General features: G+C 33.9%; 1 protein-coding gene across 2 annotated transcripts in view; it reads left to right on the top strand.

Moving 5' to 3' along the window:
* Window positions 1–2,008: 2,008 nt before the first annotated feature.
* LOC106132686 (transcription factor HNF-4 homolog) overlaps window positions 2,009–21,608 on the top strand; it is a 43,065-nt gene continuing 23,465 nt past the window's right edge. The window contains exon 1 of one of the 2 annotated variants that reach the window (XM_060949669.1): window positions 2,009–2,348. In XM_060949669.1, the coding sequence (XP_060805652.1) occupies window positions 2,252–2,348 (97 nt within the window). In that variant the 5' untranslated portion in view covers window positions 2,009–2,251. Of the gene's footprint in view, window positions 2,349–12,700; window positions 12,860–21,608 lie in introns of those variants that run through there. The other variant, XM_060949671.1, reaches the window with a different exon arrangement.

Genomic DNA, 21,608 nt, shown 5'->3' on the forward strand with positions numbered 1-21,608 from the left:
AAAGAGTAATAAACATCCATAGTGACATACTCACAAACTTTCGCATTTGAAATATTGATATGTAGGTATATACTTAGTACATGGACAACATAAAATATATTTTTTTTATTAAAATGGGAATTCGACTTTCATTGCACCTACAAATTAAATGATAAATGCTAAGTACACGTGTTTAAAACAGGTTCGGCCATTGAGTTACAATTAAGCGTAGAGCGGCAATTCACTGTCCATTAAAAAGACTGAAGATATTACGATCATTGCACAATGAATCTATGTGGGAGACCTATAATAATAATATTAACTAAACGACTCAACTCCCAAACATTTTAGTACATTAATATTTACGGTATAAATTCTACTCATAGAAATGCGTACTCTCAGATACAAAAACCTCCATAATTATAATCTGTGGGCCCAGTCTTTTAGAATAAAAATGTAGGTGAGCAAGTGCTAGAATGTGGTACTTGTCTGGGTTGTCATAATTATTTCGAACATAATCCGTAGCCATGTAGTAATAGACTCGTTTGTCAATTTACTGCATTTTGTGTTAGATTCAACTTGACAATATAAATTGTTTTAAACCTTGGGATAATTTAGTTGAAAATGTGTGTTTCTTTTACATTCATACATTTAATTACGTCTTTATCCCTTTCGGTGTTAACATAGCCAACAGTCACGCAAAGACTGAACCGCCTCGTTCATAAATGCAAAGATGGAATAGTGACATGTTTGAAGTTCGCCTAACGAAAAATCCCAAGGTTATTAGCATATCCCTTAGTCACCTTTTGCTATATCCATGGGAAAGAGATAGAGATCCTATTCTAAAGTGCCGGGAACCACATGGCACTATTTTAACTTCTTTTATTTTTATTCCTTAGTATACTTAATTAAGACAGAACAGATATCCCAGAAATTGCCCTTGATGTCTTATGTCATGCCGGCTGAGCTAGCCTTTCATAAACACAAAATTAATAGCGAGGTTAGATCTTAGAAGTAGCTTTTAAAATAGTAGTTTCTCCACTTGACTAACATCCCGGGATACGGCATGTTTTATACTTATGCCGGGATTTCTATCAATAAACATGACTCGCCGCTACTTTCTTTACTGCTTCTGATAAAAACTTTTTTCTTTTCAAATCATACGTCAACAATCCAGTATTAAAATGATATATTAGTGCATCACTTGTGATTCGTTGTGAATTGATGATTGAATGCAATGTTGTTACTAGCTGAATGCATGGTGTCCTCGAGATCAATTGCATGTTACTAAGTAGGTAGGTAGGTAATTCTAATTTCTGTACCACGCCACGCGTATGACTTGCATCGAGTTTGTATCTACCATGGTAGGGATATAGTTATTTATTGTCTTCTGTATTTTAATGTTCATTATTTTCCACTTGATTTAAAGTGTGCATGGTAGTTTTCTTTTAAAGTTTATCAAAAATTTAAGTTGACAGTTGTTTAAGGCCTCACTCGCGTGGTATAGTCCAGCAATAAGTCTATAATTTAAGTAATTAAACTATAATAGATAGGTGTGACACCTGCAATTTGATGGACCTCAAGCTCTGTCTGTCTCCTCCCATTTTTTAAGGTAATGCCTTGTAGTTCCCGGCACCAAGGGAAAAATGAATAGGATTACTCCATATCTTTCGCATAGACGTCGCATAAAGGCGCTTATAAACTTGGGATTAGTTTTTTAGGCGATGTCAAGGCATAGACGTGATTAATTATGTATGTATGTAGGTAGATATGATTTTAAGGTGATATTGGTATGAAAGTTACCTAGGTATCGATGTAACATCATCTTAACAATTGTAAGTATCGTAGTTACTTATCGGCCAGTTCACAACCTTCAAGAAGATGATAAATGTTTCGAAATGCTCAATCCATCTGACAGATCCGATACCGCCAAACTGCATCCAAATATTTTCGTATTATTTATAGTGGGCGAATCAGCTGTGAGGATAGAAGCGGCGGCATGTCACTGACGAGGCGCGTCCCGCGGCCGCGCATTCTGTCTTATCATACCAACAACAACCACACGCGAACTCCGGGCCCGGCTCGAACACACCTCCACAAGTCGCCAGCCAGCACTCACTTGTACAAAACCAGTGAATAAATAAATAAAAACGTGTTTACTCCGTACCTCGATGTGACGTAACGCGACTTTTACCGCGTGTGAAGTGCTAAATGGGATTCAGATAGCGGATGTTCTAAATTGGACTCAATTTGTGTGGCAGTAAGTGTGAAAATGAGGAGCGATATGCTGGCACCGAGTGAGCTGGAGGGGACGGACTACCTCCTGTCGTCGACGATGAGGCTAGAGGACAGCTTTCTGCAAATACTAGGTATGTACTACCGGTGTGAATATTCCCTAACGGGCAGGCGAAAAGTGTTGTGGAGAGATAAAGACTTCATGAAAATTATAAATTACGTCACGACTTTAGTAACTGTTAGGAAAACTTTAACTAGGCTTTCAGATTTATCTATGTAACCTACCTTGCAAATTAATACTGATAATATGAAATGAACCTAGTGAGTGTAGAAAGTGTGTGATTTTTATTAGAAAGAAGAATTTAAACTTCATAGTTCGTTCGTTCTGAAGTCTTAAAATCAATACGCAACTCATAATAGGATCATTACCTACCCACTCGAAGATATATCGCAACTTGCTGTGGAAACAATGCGGTTTTTGACAAAAATAATTGGGTATTACAAGAACGATATCAAATGAGTTTTAGTGGTCCGGGTGGCCGGAACATAATTAGTGTTTCGGTGGTTGAACAAGAAGCCGTTGCCACCAAAATTAACATTAATAACTCAACATGATAAAAAACAATAAAATTTACCTTATTTAATTTTAAACATAGATTGCATAGGATTGCATCTGTTTGCGCCATAAATAAATGCAAGCATAATTAAGTACTTAATTGATTATAGGCAAAAATATCATTAAATGGAAATGTTCAATTTGCTGAGGTAAATCACTTAAGAAATATTACTAGAAATAGCTCCCAGCTTCGAACGAGAAGTAGCTCATAAAAAAAAAGTAAGTACTTTCGTTACCTATCTGGTTTTGGTTTGATAGCTTCGGCGTCGATGGTTAAATTATTATTTTTTTGGTTCCTCTCGGCCACTCTTGTTGCCACACTCACACAAATAAAAAACAATTGTTTTACTTATATGCCCAAAACTTTGTATAAGTCTTTCTTCTTTAGCAGGACACAATACACGCTCTAGTGAATGAGACATTGTCTTCACTTACTCACCCCAATAATAATTGCATTGTGCCTTAATGTTCTGCTTTCAACTTTTGTGTACCTAGCTAGCCTGAAAATTTTAGCTTGACGCTATGACGACATATTGCATTTAAGGAATGTAAACACATAAAAACAAAATTAACATAGGTGAATGCATCAAAGGTTATTTCATTTTAAATTCTTAGGTAAGTAAAGGCGACTAGTAATTTTTTTTTGTTTTAGACAATAAGATAAGCATGTTTATGATGCCATACAAACACGAGGATTACTCAATGACAAATATCAGATAAGCGTTCATAATAGATAGAATAAGGTCATAGTTAAACGTTGCTGCCTAAAAGAAATAAAAAATGTTATAAAAATAATAGTAATACCTAATTAATCATATTTTCTACATAAGTAGGTACCACGTTTATTTACGTTTTGAAATACGACCTACTATCATAACCTGTCTAGGACTGATACACCAATATCATATCTTTTAATTCCGACGAAGATGTTAATCACAACAACAATTATCTATTGTTTTCACAATTGAAGTAGCATGAAAAAGTCAAATGTCTCATCTCAAGGTTGAATCTGTAATTCATTACACATTATGAGGTGCCTTTCCATATTTTAGGGGTGTGTTCGATTATTTTAATTTCCTACTTCTGTTGGGCATCACTTACGATTTTTATTATCATCAGTTTTATCTTCACTCTATTTCTCTCACTCCTTAGCTATCTTTTTTCTGACGAGGAGCCCTAATAATTAAAAAACAGTTGGAAAAGTATATTCGCACTTATTTTAAAAAACAACACTTCCTTCGCTTGGGGACGTAAAAGTTCTTGCGAACTTGGTCCTCCTTCATAATGATTGAACAAGGATTTTGTTTTGAAGATACATATAAATAGCAGAAAATTAATTCCAAAGGATTGTGAGTGCTTTATGATGTAAGTATTTGAAAAAAGAGCTATGTTTGTTTTAAGTATCGTACCAAATAAAGCCACAAATTCGGTCTATCATATAGGTAAGCAGCAGATAATGATTTAAGTACCTGCCTTATTATTTTTTATCAATATCCGCAATTTTATCCTATTAATATCGAACTCCTTTCACCCACGCCTTCTTTTTTCAATTACGATTTAATACCCGCATTATTTTATTCTTAGTAAAATCATTCTGATAGATGATTGTTAAATTAGGTTGCTATAATGTCGATGTACAGATTTTACGTACCTAATTTTATGATTACTTACTTACCATTTTAATAATTAGTAAGACTTGAAAATATAAACTAAAAATATAATCTAACTTTGATAAACATAGGTACATATTTCGTGCGTCCATTGAAAGTGTTATTTGTTAAGTAGATAAGTACATTTTTTTAAAATAAAATAACTGTTGCAAAAATTACATGTAGGTTTTTTGACTTGACTTGAATTTAGGATATTTTGAAGCTTCAGAAATATAATCTACTTAAAAAAGTATCCCGTCAATGATAAGTAACCCATTTTGGGATAAAATGAATGGAATGCCTTTAGACTTTACACGTAGATACCTACCTACGTCACAAAACAATTGGGAATGAAGGGAAAAGAAAAGCAATTAAATATTTGTCTATTAACCTTTTTAGGGGTCGGAACAAAAAACGAGACCTTTGGGTTTCGTCACGTCCGTCTGTCCCAACCCAGCCAATTTATTCGGAGGCTAGGTATGTAAGTATTATAGGTAAAGGTTGAAATTTAAAATGTGTTCAAAGTGAAGTTCCGAACCTTTTGTTTTGCACGAAATATTAAATTTCGACTTACATTAGGCCGATATTTTTTAATTTCTAATTTCCTATGATATCTATCTATCTAAAAAATGTTACATACAAACCTACATATAGTCACGTCTTTATCCCTGGCGGAGTAGACAGAGCCAAAAGTCTTAAAAAGATTGATAGGCCACGTTCAGATTTTTGGCTTGATGAATTGAGATTCAAATAGTGACAGGTTGTTAGCCCATCGGCTAAAAGAAGAATTCCAAGTTTATATTATAAGCCTAAAAATGTTATAATAAGAATTTTGATTTATGTGGCTTTCCTAACTCCAAACAGGAGTCTTAATATCTATACAAATCTTCAGCCTAAAGACTTTTCAGAGACCTTCAAACTGGCAAGGTCGCTCAAGCTATTGGGATCTTACCAAGCTGATTTATAAAGGAAATCTATGGGAACATATTACTCTCATTTGAAGATGATATAATATTGTGGGCAAGATATTTTATAGGGCAGTGAGGTGCACGACCGTGTCACATCAATCATAATAAAATTGCTTATGTACTTATGGCGATTACTACTTAGATACGATAACGTATGATATACGTACGTAGTATTGTAGATTGTAAACACATTTGTACACGTCCTGTTAAGTATCTTCGTTTTAGTCATCATGAATAGCGAAAACGACTTATTTTTAATATTTACCAGTCTGATAGTCTTACTGATAGAATTGAGATTAATATAATGTGGCAGGTTGCTAGCCCTACGCCTAAAAGAAGAATCCCAAGTTTAAAAGTTCATCGATAATTACATCGATGTTTACAAGAAGAAAATCTAAGAAAAGAAAATCAGAAGGCTTGAAGGTTAAAAATCTGCAAAGTTGTGAATAATGTTTATGAGATTCGGTCAATGCTTGAACGTCTGCGACGAAGTCTAATGGAAAAATAATGATTCCGTAATGACAGGCCTTTTTTGATCGGGTCCGTAACATTCACCCAGTGTAATAACTAACTGATATAATTTTTAACGATCAATAAATTTTTTACCGATTTACGTAGGCACAGGCTGTAGTACAGGCAGCCAAATGCAATGCATGTAAAATACATATTTTATAAAAAATGAACTTTCCACATGTCACAAATGCTTAAAAAATGAACTTTCCACATGTCACAAATGCTGCAAACTTCTTTTTCTTTATACCCCCATTCTTCAATTTCGGACAACTAGTAATAAAATTTGGGAAAGTTTTCTCTTGTAATGTACCTAAATTTAAAAGCATTTTAGATATAGGGCAACTGTAACGATGCGTCTCGTTTGAGCTTTAGATTGTGCCAAAAATATTATACTTACAGAAGAAAACATACATTTTTCAAATGAGAAAGTTTTGTTTGGATTTATTTCATCCTTGTGTTTTAATGGATGTGATTATTATAGCGATTAGTGCATCAAAACCATTTTATAATGTTTTTGGTGGTGTGATATTTTCATTTTCTTTGGTGCAAAAAGTGTTCTAAGTTAAGATTTTAGGAAATTTCAGTTAAAAGTAGACTTAGCTAAGACAGGTTTCTACCTAGATAGGTAGGAAGTAGTACTTATTAGATACACAGCACAAGGTGTAGTGGTTTTTATACACTGTGGTATATGAATGAATTAAACTGTAAAGCGAACAATAAGAAATTGAGAGTAGTTATCGTAATACCGATGACATTGCAGGGTCGTTGACACCGACCTGCTGATAACTGATAACTAGATCAGTTTTATCCAGTTTTGTCTTCTTCAAAACTAACTCTTATTACTCTTATTTCATCTGAAACACGTTTCTAAGACATTCTGAATCTATTCGATCATTGGCCCACAAGCCCCATTGAGTTGGCCCATGGTGGGACAAAGTGAGACCATTTTGTCCCAGTAGACCATCTTATACATAATCTACTGTCTGTCACAAGACTCAAATAGGGAAAGAAAGAAAGAAAAATCTTTATTTGGCGCAAAAGGAAACATTACATTGTTCATAATCATAGAGCTTATATTCATTGGCTCTGTTAACGCTGTCAGTGTCATAAAAACAAATAATCTCATTAAAAACCTCCTGTAAAAAAAACCTGACTCAAATTAGCCAGGAAGCACGGGATGGTCAAAATCAAATGTTAGTACATCCCATGCTTTTCTCCAGAGACGTGTGGATGTAACCGGGTATAACGCCAGGAGAAAGGCAGTTTTTCAATTCTTATACACACATTTTTAGCGGTTGATTGCTCAGTATTAATTTAATTAAAAGCTAAAGGCCCATAGAAATGAATTGATTAATTTAGATCTCTATGAAGTTAATACCCGAATATTAATCAATGCCAACCTACGGAAGTCTAAATGATTTAACGTAGGTAAGCCAGCGTAAGTATGCGTATGATAAAAATTTTCTCAAATAACTGGAAATTCAAGATTTCGCCTTTCACATAACGCTAAGTACTGTCGCCATGTAGACAAGCCAATTTTTTTTGGCAACTTGCTGCTAGGAATTTTATGTGTGCCATGATTTTTAATTTTTCATCTTCTATGATGTGTCTTCTATTTTTTGACGAGAAATTGACAATTATCCCTTACGGGGTAAAAAAGCGATTCATATTCAGAGATACTGACAGGTTGCTAATCCATTGCCTAAAAGAATCCAATATTTTTTTATTGACTTTTGCAAGTTAATTGGGAAGAGAAACAGCAAATTGTAAAAGTTAGTAATGTTTTTCTTTGCTATCAGATTAGCATTGAAGTATGAATATTCTACAACTAACGCCATACTGCCATATGGTTTTCCACAGAATTAAATAGAACCATATCTTACTGTAGATATCATAGGAAACTACTAAAGGACAAAGCCATCAAAAATTACCAAAAGAATTGGGGTAGGTTTTCAGCGGCAAGTTGACAGTGAAAAATGCACAGCGAAAAGTATCTATCATTATGCCTAACATTATACACTAACGATTCGTTATATAAATATATTTTTTTTTTGTTTTATAACACAGTTTGATACAGATAAAATTTTAGTCATATAGGAAGTTATTTCTAAATAAATACTTCATATTTTCTATACTTGGTAAATGTCTGAATGTGCTATGTCGTATGCTTACAATACCTACCTACCTAACACGGTCATACACATTATTGAAATAAAGATCGTTTACATAATGTCCATAACAATATGTTAATTGATTGTAAATAAAGTAGGAAGGTGTAAGCATAAGCACATACAAAACAAACTGAACGAATAAATAAGTTGGCAACTCTTCCTCTTATTCACAATAAGATTTTTCTCTGTTCGATATCTCCATAGAGAAGATTTGCGGTCAACTCAAGACTATGATTATTTTATGATCTTTGTTTGTTCCCAGTGACTAAACTTCGAGGCCCTGGGCCCGCATTCCGACATTTTTCTTTCTATTTAGTCAGGTCAATTCTTCAAAATCCTCACTTTAAACTCCATTTGCTCGAATAGATCTCTAGTTTGCAACTTTTGCTTTACCATTATTCTTTTGCAAAAGGAAGGAGCAAGGGTAATTTGACCTTCACCTCACCAGAGAATACTCGGACACGGTTTTAAAATGCAATCAGCTGTTAAGGCTATCCTATTCGTAAGGCCGAAGGCTTTTACTTCAAAATTTCCATCGTATAGGTAACAACTGTTTTTCAGACATCCTAACTTACTAAAAATGTTATGATTGTATTATTGTCTTAAGAAGTTAAAGTGTTGGTATTAACAATGTTGAAAATGAAAATATTGCACGTCTGAAGGGGCAAACTGTTGTTACCATTATAATGTATTCCAACCGCATGTCTACACATTTAAACAATAAATATTTTTGAGTTTGAGTTTACTTATCAGCATTGTATAACAAGATATTGCTTATTGACGTCAAACATTACTTAGGTACATAAGTTATTGTATTGGATACCTACTTCTACTCTAAAGCGCAAGTGTAAAATAAGCGGCGAGACAAACTACACTGCAGCGGCGCGTTTTCATCTACGACGTCAATTTACAAATAGAGACCTTAAATCTCGGCCGAAACATGAGTTAGGTATCTACTAAGCCTTTATGTAAAACAAAATTATAGCTTCGATTAAAAATATATACATAGGTACATATAATCACGTCTATATTCCTTGCGGGGTAGATAGAGTCAACAGTCTCGAAAAGACTGATAGGCTACGTTCAGCTATTTGGCTTTAAGATAGAATTGAGATTCAAATAGTGACAGGTTGCTAGTCCATCGCCTAAAAATCCCAAGTTTATACCTAAGCCTAACCCTCAGTCGCCTTTTACGACATCCATGGGAGCGAGATGTAGTGGTCCTATTATTTTCTATTGGTGCCGGCAACCACACGGCACTAAAAATATATCTTACGTAGTAATTAAACATACACACCTGAGTTGTCTTCTAGTGGATTGCCTTGAAATGACTTGACAAGTACAGGACAGACAGACACAAGGAAACAATGGGTTTCTGTAAGATGTCATAATATTACATAGCCTATTGATGATACTATTGCCATAAAATTTTTTTTTCTTAGTCAACTTATTACTATCTGAATCTTAATTCCATCATGAAACTATTCAGCAGCACTTTATGCCCCAAAAGGATAAATAAACATAAGTAAAGTAAATATACAGTAAGAACCTACTTAATTACCTAACTACTTACAACAAGTAGGTACCTATGTAGTGGCAAAAATTTTATCTCGCCCACAAACACTTGATAACGTCTCATCACCGCAATCAAATTATTAAATAAAAACAGTTTTAAACAGTTCATGTCTGTAAACCGCTTTCGGAACAATTCCATTTCAAGAAGCTACCGTACACAGGATTATTCGTTCTTTATGAAAATTCAAAATCCTTTGGAAGCGCGACTTTAACTGCCACATCATTGAACTAAACCTGAACTGCTTCCTACAGACCTTTCCTGGTAGAATCGGTATGAATGGATCGCGTCATGACAACGCTGTTATAAATGAACCATGTCATTGAACGACCGATGCATTACGCTCCGTGCCAACAAGAGTCGCTTCGTACCCTGCCAATACCGTGACGTCACGATATATAGATCCATATAAATCGTTGCATAATATTGGTAAGACTAAATGTTGGCGTAGGACAGTGACAGCGAGAATGCTTGCATGCATCTGCCGCCTGATGTGTAGGACCACGGCCGAATAAGTATGGGGAGCAGTAGTATTTAATTAGGTGGTGCCTTATAATACCCTTTACCTAGTTGAGTAGAAGAGACATTTTTCAACGTTCTTGCATAGACTCTCAGGATACAAGCGGCAATTTTAAACGATAAGGCGTGGTAGGTATGGACTTCTCCCTCTCTCCAACAAAGGTGAAACAAAAGACAAAATAAGGCATATTTAATTCGCTTTGTCAACTTTTGTGAATAGACCCCAAAGTAGTGAATTATGGCCCTGAAACAAATGCAGGTAGGTAGGTATATCAATGTAAGCACATGTATCAGAATTTGTAATTTTAAGTTCTTAAAATTACAATTACAAAAACATGTTACCTTATACCTAGGGTTGCCATCCGTCCGGGTTTCCCCGGATTTGTCCTAGTTTAGAGGGCATCCGGGGAGCGTCCGGGGAAGGTTTCACTTGTAGACCGGATTCTAAAATATTAATAAATAAAAAAAATTTGGGCCGCTTACATTGCTGTAGGTCTAAACTTTAAAAATGTTCTGATTTGTTGTTTAATATTCAAATGTCTTTTATTGCATTGTATATGTTTAAAAGATTTTGTTAACATGTCCGGCTTTCGGACTCTAAAATCCGGGGTTTTCACGCGTCTTGTCCGGTTTTCCAAATTTTGAGATGGCAACCCGACTTATACCTAATACTTATATAATTATGAAGGCATCACGAGTACTTATAGTATTTACGGTTATTCCACACAATTACTTTAGTAGGTAGTAACTTAACTACTTATTCACAATATTTAAAAAAATGAAATAGAACAAGTCATACAAGTTTTATTTTACTATATATCTACTAGAGACATACTTTCAATATAGGGAAGGCCCCATACTGTAAACCTTACCTACATTTCTGTCTCCTCCTTGTCGTCGTCTTCCTAAGTGAATATCAATGAAACTCCCTTCGGGCATGTACGGGCGTCTTGGACGGGCGCCGCTTCTGTGGCGAAAAAATTAAGTACCTACTTACCTTCCCTTATCATTTAATAAATAAAACTTCTAAACTTATGTCTAAGGATTACCTTTGATTTAGATTTCTGTGGGCGAACCTTACATAATTCGTCGAAATACAGGGATTCTAAAAATCTCCAATCACGTTCTTGACCCACATTCAACAAGACGTATGCCTATCTATATAATAAGTATAGGTATTTTTGTTGTTATTTACCCGTCGGCCATATCTCACAAAAATATATTCGAATGGCTCTCGGAATAGACTGCTATTTAATCATATTCGTCGCGACTCGGCAACCAGATATCTTCGGGTTATAATTTGCTTCGTTTGTTTTGATTCTATTTGTTATATACAGTATTGAATAACTGTTTCCAGCGGCTTCACTTGCGCGAATTTAATTTGTTTCCATTCCATACTAGAATGCCCGGTTTTACCTGCATAAAGGGAGAAAACGCAATTATTTCAGTTTCTAACCGGTAGTAAATCCACATTGTTCATGCACTCCTACTCTAGATATGGGAACCTACAGGTTTAGAATGTGCGTTGTCAGTCAATCATTCTTTCTACGTAAGTTATACCTACCTACTTATTAGAAAGTTATAAATAAAGCATAGTGGCTGTTCTTTATATTGAAAATTTCGTCAAATTCAGATCACCTTTCAGACATCAGCTATAACAAAACGACAAAGAAGTCTCTGCCGGTCAGCATCCGCCAAGGACCTTTCAATCACCTAAGTTAAGTCCGTCAGCCAATATCTACCAATCGCTTGATATAAAGTTACGCCAACTAGGTATTTTCATTTTTAAAGCTCTTAATGCTTTTCTTAATTTTTCAAGTACGTAAAATTAATATGGAGAGTAAATTGAAAAACTGAAAATGAAAAAACTATGGTAAATATTTTTATTGGATAAAACAACCTAGTTCTCTAATTCTGCGGAAAACTAAGAGTTACTAGATGCAACTACCTATTTTTAAAGCATACCTACCTTATGAAATTGACACGTTTCGCCTTCACAAGTGAGTACCTATGACATGTAATTAGTCGTCTTGTATTTTATTGGTAAATTGTGTGATGTATAATTATTTACATGAAATGGATAGGTTTTGTATATGTATTAGAACAATCTACTTGCGAGTAGGTACCTACTTACATCTGACTGAGAAAAACAATCGCTTGAACATGCCGTTGCAAACGTTATTTAGGAATCAAAAAACTTAATGTTTGCTATCAAAGAGACATTCAAATTATGTGTGTGGTGTGTCTGTAATCTGCTTTTACGAATTGCGTCCAAAAATCCAACATTGGTCAAGTCAAGAGTCTTCAACTTCTTTTATTTTGTAGTTTGAACGACATCTACTGCATTGTATTATAAGTTTAAATGTATCAAAACTGCAACAGATGGCGCTATTCTATTACACAAAACTATTTGTTTGATCGGGCAACCCCGGCCACAGGTATTAAATCATTCATTCGTTCTTCCGGTGATTTGTCAAACAAATGTCAAATTGGAAATGTCATATCCATAATCTTATGTCAAAATCAATTAAAATTGCTCTACTTCTATTATTTAATAATTTAATGGAATTTCTAGATATTTTTAATTATATTCTAGTGTAAAGTGACTTCCGAAACAATGGGTCTTTGTGATGAAGGTAAGATAACATAAATTATGCCTCTAGCTTTGCGTAAACATCAGTATAAAGTTGTAGTAAACAAACTAATTAAATACGTCGAACTTTACCATGGACTTCAGCTATCGTAATCGCTTTGCATTTTTCTAGCAGCAAATAAAACCTTATTTTAATTGTTCATACATCCAAACTGTTTCAAATAAATCTATGGTCAAATTCTATGTAGGTATGCATGATCGCACACGTAGGTATTTTGTCAAACATCTACTTATTCAAACATAAGTGACAATAACAAAGTGTAGGTATTTTCTGTGTGCTTAGTTAAATGTATTTGCTTTGCCACTTATCTCCCTTCTACGCGATGATCGCGGAACTAGCAGAACGAGTTTGACCTCTTATGTATATTACCCAATGTATATAATTTAAGGGTTATCTGCCTGTCTGGGCTATGTGGGTCAACATTATAGATGCTGGTAGTTTTGATGACAGCATTCTTCCTTAAAGTATAAGCCATTTCTCATTATTAAAAATATATTAATTATTATTCAAACTTACTTTGAGGTTTACTCAATCTGTGTAATTTGCTTCGTATTTATTTATTATAATGGATATTGGTATCTTTTATAAGTATTGATTTAATATTAGGTTTTTCTGACACTTTTACACATATATTACAATGTCTTTATCCCTTATGGGGTACACAGAGCCAACTGTCTTTAATTGTGGAATTGATATTCAAATAGTGATAGGTTGCTAGCCTACAAGAAGAATCTCAAATTTATTAGCCATTCCCTTTGTCGCCTTCTCTGACATATTGGGAAAGAGATGAGAGTGGTCCTATTATAAACTTCTTACATTTTGAAATATTTGTTTCTTTTCATTAAATTGGTAAAATAATATTATCAAGTATATTCATACCCATATAAACAGAAAAAAAAAAAAATATTAAAATTTTTAAACATTGTTTTTTTAAATGTTTAAAAAAAATATTTATTTAGTAAATTGTGTGACTTATGTCAAAATTATTCAGTACCCTCTGTGCATTATTTTATTAAAATTGCCATTCCATATAAAATTATATATTATATTTTGTTTCATATAAATTTATTAATCATACATAACAATGTATTCTTTCATCCACATTTCTTTTCCAAGTTTGGATAATTGTGAAGTTGCCGTTATTGAAGAAAATGCTGCAGTGCAGTTTGTTACTGCTTCTTCTGCACTGACGCTTAAGAAGTGTCAGTAAAAATAGTTTTAAGTAATTTATTTCAAGTCAACTAATGTTGTGAACCCAAGGATATGACAATTATTAAGTGATATTGAAATGAAAGTTTTGAATTTAAATTTTTAATTTTATGAATGCCGGTGAAGCAAAAAAAGTATACAGGGATTATGGCAAGTGGAAAGATGTAGTCGCTGCCTACCCCTCTGAAAAGAGACGAGATTTAATGTACATATTGAACAATGTAAAAACAGAATCATTAGTTATTTAAAAGAGGCAACTGGAAATAAGAATATTATCAAGTAGTGCCTTAAAAAATCTGATAATGTTCATACATTATCAGATTTTTTTTATTACTATTGGCTTTAAAATTTAGTCACTGACATCATTGTCAGTGACTAAATTTTAAAGCCAATAGTTGGGAATACAATATTAAATTGGTTGGTTATATGATGAGAGTGAAAGAAAATGACTGGCATGAGAATTGAGCCCAAAGAAATATATAGTTAAACATAACCCTAGCCTAAACATAACATCTTTCCTTGATGTGTGCATACAATTTCACATGTTAAATATCATGGCGGACCCAAGCATTGAAGCCAACTCACAAGAGAGGCGTATCTATGATTTTTATTATTGGGGGAGTTAGAATCCGCCACTGCATTTGAGAATGCAGTCAAACAGAAAATACTTTACTACAAGAAGAGAGAGATAAAGAGAGCTTTGCTTTATATCGATAAATAATAATATCCCTTGGCCACATTTTTGTATTATGTTGTGCAAGTCGCATGGTAGGACACAATTAGTTTCAATTGTGTTCTAGTCGCCACTAGAGCAATTGAGCCAGCCTATTTATTTGTTGTGTGCTTACATATGTTCTTAAAGGGAAATATTTTTCCACAATTCTCTATATCGGAAAAGTCCAGAAAGAATGTGTATTAAAAATCGTAATAAATTCCTTTGCGGTCATAATGTCGGAAAATGCTCTCATATTACATTTCTAGACCAATAAGAAACCTAAATGTTTTTTGAATTTCTACCTGTGGTATGGGCTATGCGTTTATATGTCAATCAGATTCCTCTTATAGACTTTGATAGAAGTTATACAGGGTGTCGGGTAAATCGCATTAGATATTGAAAGTTCAGTATGTGATCCTCGTTCCAAATAATATTAAAAAAGGGGGTTACAATTTTAGCTATATATTACAAAAACAAAAGGTGTGGGAATCCACGCGGACGGCTCGAATTTAAACGACAAGTCGACAGTGCTGCACTGACGGCACCAGTCGACGCGCTGGATGCGCGTAGAGTGCGCGAAGTGTCCAAACATTTTGAGACTTTGTGGACTATTTTGATTATTTTTACATATATTTCGTTGATTTTATATTTTATAAAGTTATCAAATATGTAACGCGACTTACCAGATATCCTGTATACTTCTGTCTGTAGGTAACTTATCCCAGCTGAATTAAAACAACTTCTTTGTCCGTTGTCCGCAACATTTTATTTTTGCTATATTTTATAGTATACCTATACCTAGACTCGTGAAAAATATCAGCGAATAGTTCTACACTCATCAGATATCGCGTGATATATTGATTAGCTACATCCGGTTTCGTATTTACCTATAATTTTATATCTTCACAAATTTCTGGCGCACATATTTTTCATACATCTTATCTTAATGTGGTGAGACACCCAAACAAACGTTGATAACACTACTATATTATTACAAAAATTTCCAATCCAGTATCAAGACCCTTATTTGTATGTTTAGACTGAGTTGGCAACATAAAACGTATTATTATAAACAATAACTAGGTAATAATTTTGACGGATACAAGTGTACGTGATAAGATTATAGAGAGGAAAAATTTTTTGTTGCTTTCTGGAACTACTTACCCATGTGGTTTCCGGCAAAGTAGATTAGGGCCTCTCCATCTCTTCCTGTGGATATCACCATTGTAGGAGTGATTAAAAAAAATACGATTGTTATACTAAAATGTACAGATTCTTATGTTTTACTAGAGCCTGCTTGCACAAGGGAGCCCCTTGTCCAATAAAATCCCTTTAATTTCCGTTCCCGCGGAAATGCCGGTATACTTTCTCTTAGTGCACGCCAAGACCACATAAGGAACTCATATATCAAATTTCTAATCCTAGCCGTTTGGGCTGTGCATTGATATGTGTGTAAATGAACATCTGATTTTATATTAGTAGAAGATAGGTATTATTACACCTACTTTTTATTTTATAAATATCGCTGTAATCTTCAAACAATCAACCATTGCAGACTAAATACATCTCTATCCTTAATATTAACTGTAGAGTTGCTCAGAAATAGATTATTTTGTAACTAATAATAAACGGGAAAGCCATTGGTTTCTTATGCAATATTATTTCTCCTTGAAATTAGAATATTTTTAAACGTCTTAAATTTTCCTCATCCGCGTTAGCCGTGTCATTGACAATAAGATATATAAGAATTCAATACTGGAATTTAACCAGAAAGTAAGACATAATAACTTTGTAAAACAGTTTTGATTGAAACTAGAGTGTGCAAAATCGATTCACCTATAGACCCACTTGATAGACAGTGGGTAGTGACTAGAAAATGTGATGGGAATTTATCTCTATCTCTTCCTCTATAAAGCTTTTTTTCTATTTCGGTTGAAGATGTTAGCTTCAGAGCTCGTAGTCTGCTGACAACAATATTGGTGGTGATTATAGAATGAAAATATACGAGTATGACAAATTCTGGGATCCAATAATTGTTTTGGGATTTTTTAATGCACTTCTTGATAGTTCAGTGCTTTTGCCCTATAGTAATATATATACATACGTGGAGACGTTCTAAACCTATCAAAATACGTCATTTTTATTTTTTATGAATATTTTATTTTAGATAGATACTGTTGAACTTGAGAAGCATATTTGGACCTGGCAACCGACTAAATAAGAAAGTAATCATTTATGCTGCCTATTTATTTTAAAAAAACATCGAAAGCACGATTTTGTTTACATTTTATCTTACGCCAAAGTGAATAGGTAGAATGATAAAAATAAACGAACTACATTGGTAAAAGACACGTGGAAAGTGGAGGGGCGTCTGCCTCTCCCACAGAAATGGGTGTGTCGCGCGGAAGCTGCCAAGTATATAAATTTATAAATATCACAAACCTGGTATAAAAATCCTCTTTTTTTATTTTAATACCTATCTTATAAACATTCGCTTTCTAAGGGTCAACTCAAAAGTACTTATTTATTTCAATAAATCAAACTATATTAGCTTAGTTATATTGTAGTTTCTTGAATTCACCATCATCTTGTCATCTGTGCAGCCCCCATACAGACGCTGTTTCGCTTTTTATTATGACGTTAAAGGGGACAGCGATAATTTTTCCCGCGATAAATATGACAAAGCGCGCGCAATGCTATGGGGGCTGATTGCTTCTCTGGAGACAAAACACACACTAAGGAACTCACCTCACATCTGCAACCTTGAAGAGGAGCCTGAACTACTCGTATGTTATATATACCTACCATGGTTACAGATTCTGATGTGCAATCACTAAAGAGGAACGAAAAATTTCACTTAGGTTTTGACTCAACATCAGTCCTCATACTTTTATTTTAGTCAAGTTTGCAAGTAAACCTAATTTACTAGAGACTTATTAGATACGCAGAAATACTTTTGGAATTATCCGAAATTTTTACTTCATTGGTTCGAATTTTTGGAGAAAGATTTCCAAGCCATTCACTTTACATATCCAATTTACGTAAAATTAAAACCAGTATCAGAACTGGTTCCTGTACGTCATCGTGGAAGTTAATATGTCAGGGTTTTCACACTTCTGGTAGTGGTTGTACCAAAAGTCGACGCGGAAATAATTATGTAATTATTAAACGCACTCGGACATACTTATTAGTTTATTGGTAGGTATTAGTAATTCGTTAATTTACATAAGGAAGACAGGGTTAAAGTAAGATGCCTACAGCTTTATGGACATTCACTTTTACTCATGTTTCTTTTTCAAAATTGAAAGAGAAACATGAGTAAAAGTGAAGTAGGTATAATTTAATTATTTAAACTTCTTTCTTAATTTAAACTTAATGCACGTCAAATGTGTACTAAGTAAATATGACAAATGTTTCTTTTTTTGGATTTTTATTTTAATATATAAAAAGATATTCACGATGTTTTTCTTTTCTTAGAAAACAAGAATATAGCTCATCTGTTGAATTAATAAAATAGCACCGATAAAAGGATGCAAACTCATGCAGCGTCAATTACAACTACATCCATGATTAATTTATCGATTACTGAGAAAACACTGTTTTAATAGCGTTGTTATGCCAATCATGTCATAATTGTAGCATGAAATACTGGAGTCAGGATGACTTTGCTTTTAACTTGATGTGTCATCGTCGACTTCAGTGGTCATTGGTAAACATACATACATACATAAAATCACGCCTCTTTCCCGGAGGGGTAGGCAGAGACTACCTCTTTCCACTTGCCACGATCTCTGCATACTGATCTCTGTCATTGGTAAAACTTAAGATATTTATGAAAATATAAATATATTTTATTTAAAAAAAGGATTAAACTGAATATCTACGAGTATTTTTAAAATTATAAGGATCTGCATGAAAACTTTTAACATTCGGTTGACTATTATTTCGACTGTGATATTGATTGTCATTTTGGGGTATTTTTGCACTCGTTCCAAGTCTGGCAGTCAAACGCATTAATTTATCAAATATTTCTGCCTTTAGCCCTTTAGCGAATACAAGCATCTCATTCAGGAAAAATGCGTAATTATATATGTACGCATATATTATTACGTTTTATTTGTCATTTTACAGGACATCCTATCAAATGCTGATATCATATATATTTATATCCAACCAGGGGCTTCTTAAGGCGATTTTATAGTTGATAAGACCTTTCTGATAGAGAATTAATCCGCAAATTATATCAGTGATTGAAGTTGCAAGAACGATAAATAATGGATTGTGCCTTCGTTGTTTCTTCTTGCTTAATATTTTATCAATAAGGGCTTTTTCCAACTTAAATATAATCAATTGCTATCTTGTTTACTGATTCTGCAGCTTTGTAGCGACTAAGGGCCCATACAGCTTACTGCCGATTTCTGCTTTCATCCGACCCAGGTCTAGCCTACTCGGACAGACTGGTTTCTTAATCAAGACTACGACGTTTATTTTATCTTTTCTTTCAGTTGTCGTCTTCTTCTTCTTCGTCCCAGCACGATCCCTTCTATTCTGGATCCCTTCGAATTCGTATAGGTACTTATTATTGCGGTTTTCTTCCATTTATATTTTTTTCCTTAAAATAAGTGCCGGCGGGACTTCATTTCGTTTTGTATGTTGCTTTTATTTTCTCTTACCATATATTTTCAGTCTGTAATATACGCTAATACTTTCATTAGTTAGTTATTTATCGACCCTGTCGCTTGCGAACCTTCAATAAAACATAATAAACATAAAATTCTTTTTCAGACCTTCCTACAAATCCACCTAAAATCTGAAAAATTGTTGCTTCATCATCATCTTCACGCAACTCATAAATAACATTCTCATAACACCTCTGCAAATTGCCCTCGTCAACAAATATTAGATAACATTTTTCCTCCCATTCACTCACATCATAATATCGACCTTTTTACCAGTCACTAGAGTTAGTATTCTCTACGCTTATCAACAGTTTCTCATCTGTACAAAGTCCAATTCGAGACCGATAATTTCTATAGAGTTGCAGAATAAATCGTATATATATGTAGAATGGACTTTGGACCTATACGTAATTTTTGACGATTGCGGTGACGGGGTTTTTGGTTACGTCAACATATTATATGTATTGCAAAATATTTAATATTTTGATAATGTTCTTGACCTGCTAATATGTACTAAACCTGATAGGTTATTTATTATCTTATTATTTAAATATCTTATAAAAATACCTACATTATGTTATCGTTCCAGTAATGTGATATTGATTCTAGGTGTTTTTGCACTTTTTTATTTGGTAATTATCACAAAATGGTTGATTTACTTGGCTTCTAACCCCGATCGTTCTTTTAGGTCAAAGTCCGCTGTGATTGACATATTATCAGCGAACACATTGGACTTTATTCGAATGAGTCTCGATGACCTAATAAGTTCAAATGTATTGAGACTACTTCTCGTTATAATTGAACATAATAATGTTATTTATATTACATTCGTAGGAACTGAATTGGAAAATATGTGCACGTAAAATATTTTTTTTTTAGTTCGTCAGCGACGAGTCATAAGCAGATTTGAACGGTCCGATCCGACGTCATAATTTTTTGACATCGACCTATTGGGTGACAATTGGGACCGATTGGGTTTTTTATAAATCGTCGATTTAGTAGGAACCTTTCTGTTTTTATATACTTAACTTCTAACGCACTCCGAAGGTCCGCAGGGCCGCATGTCCATAATTACTCCCGAGGGAAAAATTATGTCGACTAACAGCCCAGAGTCCCTTGGCGACAGCCGATCTGAAAGAAGATGTTTATCGTAGTTCAAAGTTCATTTCATGACCAAGTTATAATTTACCGGTTTAGGTAATAGGTATGGGTATTGACGTAACCATTGCGATATTTTAAAACCGCAAAATATTTATAATTGCGCTAGTGTTTTTCTGTTTTGTACGATCGTGCGCCAAACACGTGACATCATCGGGATATTTTGTGTCGACTAGTAGAAAAGACCCCGAGACTACTTTCAGCACACCACTAATTTGTTTAGAGCATCAGTTCTGTCTTGACTGCCTTTTGAATACTGACTGCCTTTATCATAAAATTGAATTGATTTCTGAAAACAAAATTACCAATGATGAAATAAAAATTCTATTTTGACGCTTGGGTGTCAGACAGACGATACGATCAAAGTTCAACATGTGGAAACCATAACAGTACTTGACTTGTCTGTGGTCAGGTGTTCTTTCGCTAATCAGCAATTCAACAGTTATTTAAACTACGTCATAAAATGTTAATAAAATTCGGCAAGAGTATTCACAACTTCTACTAAGATATCATTACTGCCATCAGCTTCTCTTTAAAGAGCGGCTGCGCACGCGCAATCTTGCACTTTTGAAGTATCATCAACTTAGAGTGAAATATATTGTACATCTCACAACATCTATTTAATTTTCTTTTCAGCGGTAAAGGTAACCTCTTTTAATATTTTTTGTTGGCAATTAGCAATTCTGTTACCGATTGATAACAGTTGTGTTATCGTGATATAAAATGAAAAAGTGATTAGTTCTTGCTTAAGATTAAGAATAGGATTAACACTAGTATCATCCAATAAGGAAAGTCTTAACGGTTCAGTTACATTTTATTAGTTAACACTGTAACAAATGTATATTTAATGAAATTCAGCCGGTGTTGAAATCTTTGTACTTATCGTAATAACCTTTAGTATAAAAATGAAAATGTGTGAAAAATGGTTTGACTCATCAAGTTCTTCTGTTTCTCCAGTTGCCTATTAATA

This window comes from Amyelois transitella, chromosome 19, assembly GCF_032362555.1.
Source record: "Amyelois transitella isolate CPQ chromosome 19, ilAmyTran1.1, whole genome shotgun sequence".
Taxonomy (NCBI): domain Eukaryota; kingdom Metazoa; phylum Arthropoda; class Insecta; order Lepidoptera; family Pyralidae; genus Amyelois; species Amyelois transitella.